At 40.9% G+C, this 3,497-nt stretch overlaps 1 protein-coding gene across 1 annotated transcript; it reads right to left on the reverse strand.

Annotated features, from left to right (window-relative positions):
* Positions 1-1,197: 1,197 nt before the first annotated feature.
* LOC113894434 (dynein light chain 1, cytoplasmic-like) lies at positions 1,198-1,767 on the reverse strand. The gene has a single exon (XM_027544858.1). The coding sequence runs from the start codon at positions 1,668-1,670 to the stop codon at positions 1,401-1,403; it is 270 nt and encodes an 89-aa protein (XP_027400659.1). The 5' UTR covers positions 1,671-1,767; the 3' UTR covers positions 1,198-1,400.
* Positions 1,768-3,497: the final 1,730 nt, after the last annotated feature.

Below are 3,497 nucleotides of genomic sequence, written 5' to 3' on the forward strand. Positions count from 1 at the left end.
ATAGAGTTGGTGATGCCATCCAACCATCTCATCCTCTGTTGTCCCCTTCTCCTCTCACCTTCAATTTTCCCAGCATCAGGGTCTTTTCCAATGAGTCAGTTCTTCACATCAGGTGGCCAAAGTATTAGAGTTTTCACCTTCAGCATCAGTCCTTCCAATGAACATTCAGGACTGATTTCCTTTAGGATGAACTGGTTGGATATCCTTGCAGCCCAAGGGACTCTCAAGAGTCTTCTCCAACACCACAGTTCAAACGCATCAATTCTTCAGCACTCAGCTTTCTTCACAGTCCAACTCTCACATCCTACATGACTATTGGAAAAACCATAGCTTTGACTAGATGGACCTTTGTCGGCAAAGTAATGTCACTGCTTTTTAATATGCCATCTAGTTTGGTCATAGCTTTTCTTCCAAGGAACAGGCATCTTTTAATTCCATGGCGCAGTCACCATCTGCAGTGATTTTGGAGCCCCTCAAAATAAAGTCTCTTAACATTTCCATTGTTTCCCTATCTATTTGCCATGAACTGATGGGAAACGATGCCCTGAACTTAGTTTTCTGAATGTTGAGTTTTTTTTTTTTTTTTTTTTTTAAGTTTAAATTCCTGCAGACTTTATTAGAATCACATGGAGGACTGCTGCTCAAAAGCTTTTTCCCTTTAAGACCACCTTTAATCTCTAGAGTATACTTTGGCCAAGGCAGGGGAGGGTAAATGTCTACAGCCCAACAAATTTCTCATTAGCCCAACTTTCTCACCAGCTTATTTCCATTTTACAGCCACAGAAAACTTAAAGGAGTTATACGACACATTCATCTTCTCTTGAGGCCTAAGGCCTAGAACAGTCTATAGCAGTTACCACAGAAGGAGCACTTAAGGAATGTATTTATCAGATTAGGAGTACGAGTTTCTCTGCCATGCATTTCTCAACATGCACTTCTGAGTAGTATTCTTCCATGTACAACAGGAGCAGGCTGGACAAGAATGAAACTCCAGAGTGTTGAATAGGCTAGTCTATTACATTCCACAAAAACTTCAAGGAATCACTCCCACCAACCTACCCAAGATCAAGTAATAGGCCATCTTCAATAGATTATTTGAACAAACGGTAATTAACGCACACTTCAACAGATTTATTTCTTTAAAGGAATGGATTTTGAAGAGAAAAAACATGGGGCAGAGAGGTATGGAATAGAAAATAAATACAAATGTAAGCTGTTTTACTAATTGCTTTATAACCACAAACTAGTACAGAGAATGCCCTGTACAAAACACAACAAAGGTTCAAAGATGGAGATGTTCCCTTAGGCAAGGCTGAAGACTTCAGTCTCTGGTATTTGGAATTTAGGCTGCAGTCCTTGTTTTTGGATGGATCACTGGGTGTGTGGCACAGTCCATGCTTTTAACCAGATTTGAACAGGAGAATGGCCACTTGGCCCAGGTAGAAGTAGATGAAGTGTTTGGTTTCATGTGTCACATAACTACCGAAGTTCCTCCCCACGATGCAGTGCCAGGTGGGGTTGTACTTCTTGTCAAACTCCTTCTTGATATGGGCCGCAATGTCCTTCTCTATATTATACTTTTCCAATGCCTGAGTAGCACACTCCACCGAGTCCTGTTGCATCTCCTCCGACATATCGTCATTCTTGATTACGGCCTTTCGGTCACACATGGTTACCAAGGAGCAGGGGCTGGCCGACTGCAACGGTCTCCTGGGGGAGGGGCTGGCGAAGCTCACACCCGCGTAGAGAGGCAGTCGCTACCGAAGCCGTGGCGCATCTGAATGTTGAGTTTTAAGCCAACTTTTTCACTGTCCTCTTTCACCTTCATCAAAAGGCTCTTTAGTTTTTCTTCACTTTCTGCCATAAGGGTGGTGTCATCTGCATATCTGAAGTTATTAATATTTCTCCCCACAATCTTGATTGCAGATTGTGCTTCATCCAGCATTTCTCATGATATACTCTGTATATAAGTTAGATAAATAGGGTGACAATATACAGCGTTGGCATACTCCTTTCCCAATTTGGAACCAGTCTGATGGGGCTTCCCCAGTGGCTCAGTGGTAAAGAATTCGCCTTCAATGCAGGAGATGCCTCTGCTTTATACCCACTCAGAAATCATACTGGTAGAAATCATACAGGCATGCTGATTAGTGTTCACTTTTAAGGCCATGAGTTTTTTCCTTAATGTATGTATTTTATTGAACTATAGTTGACTTACATGTTTTCAGTGCATACCAAGGTGATTCAGTTTTACATATACACATATTAGTTTTGAAATTATTTTCCATTATAGGTTATTACCTAGACAGTGTATTAAAAAGCAGAGACATTATTTTGCCAACAAAGGTCCGTCTAGTTAAGACTATGGTTTTTCTAGTAGTCATGTATGGATGTGCAAGTTGGACTATAAAGAAAGCTGAGCACCAAAGAATTGGTGCTTTTGAATTGTGGTGTTGGAGAAGACTCTTGAGAGTCCCTTGGGCTGCCAGGAGATCCAACCAGTCCATCCTAAAGGAGATCAGTCCTAAGTGTTCACTGGAAGGACTGATGCTGAAACTGAAACTCCAATACTTTGGCCACCTGATGTGAAGAACAGACTCATTGGAAAAGACCCTGATGCTGGGAAAGATTGAGGGTGGCAGGAGAAGGGGACAACACAGGATGAGATGGTTGAATGGCATCACCGACTCTATGGACATGAGCTTGAGTAAGCTCTGAAAGTTGGTGATGGACAGGGAGTACTGGCGTGCTGCAGTCCATGGGGTCTCAAAGAGTCGGAGACAACTGAGCTACTGAACTGAACTGAACTGATAGGTTATTACAAGATATTGATTATAGTTCTCTGTGCTGTACAGTAAGCCTTTGTTGTTTGTTGCATATGTATTTTTTAAAAATAGAAATATGGCATTCTAATGCCCAGGTGATGCTTTTTTCCTCCAAAGCTCCAAGTATGTTTCTAATGAGAAGTCATGTTTAAAAACAACTGGACTATATGATGGTCTTTTACTTTTATCTAGTTTGTTTCACCTTTTCTATTTCATATTCAGTGCTCCCATTTTATTTAGTTTATGTGTTCTAATTTCTCCATCTCTTCTTTTTTATGTTCTTTCTCAAACCTTTATCAAATGTAGTAGAAAAGCTTTTGTATACACATATATAAATAATATGTATAATATATATATTTTAGAAAAGTTATGAATTTTTGCCTAACTAAAAAATTTGTGATATTTTGATTCTGGTTGTTTGACAATATGAATATAATACCATTAGTTTTTCTTATGGAGAAGGCAATGGCACCCCACTCCAGTACTCTTGCCTAGAAAATCCCACGAATGGAGGAGCCTGGTGGGCTGCAGTCCATGGGGTCACTGGGAGTTGGACACGACTGAGCGACTTCACTTTCACTTTTCACTTTGATGCATTGTAGAAGGAAATGGCAACCCACTCCAGTGTTCTTGCCTGGAGAATCCCAGGGATGGGGGAGCCTGGTGGGCTGC

This window comes from Bos indicus x Bos taurus, chromosome 6, assembly GCF_003369695.1.
Source record: "Bos indicus x Bos taurus breed Angus x Brahman F1 hybrid chromosome 6, Bos_hybrid_MaternalHap_v2.0, whole genome shotgun sequence".
NCBI lineage: Eukaryota > Metazoa > Chordata > Mammalia > Artiodactyla > Bovidae > Bos > Bos indicus x Bos taurus.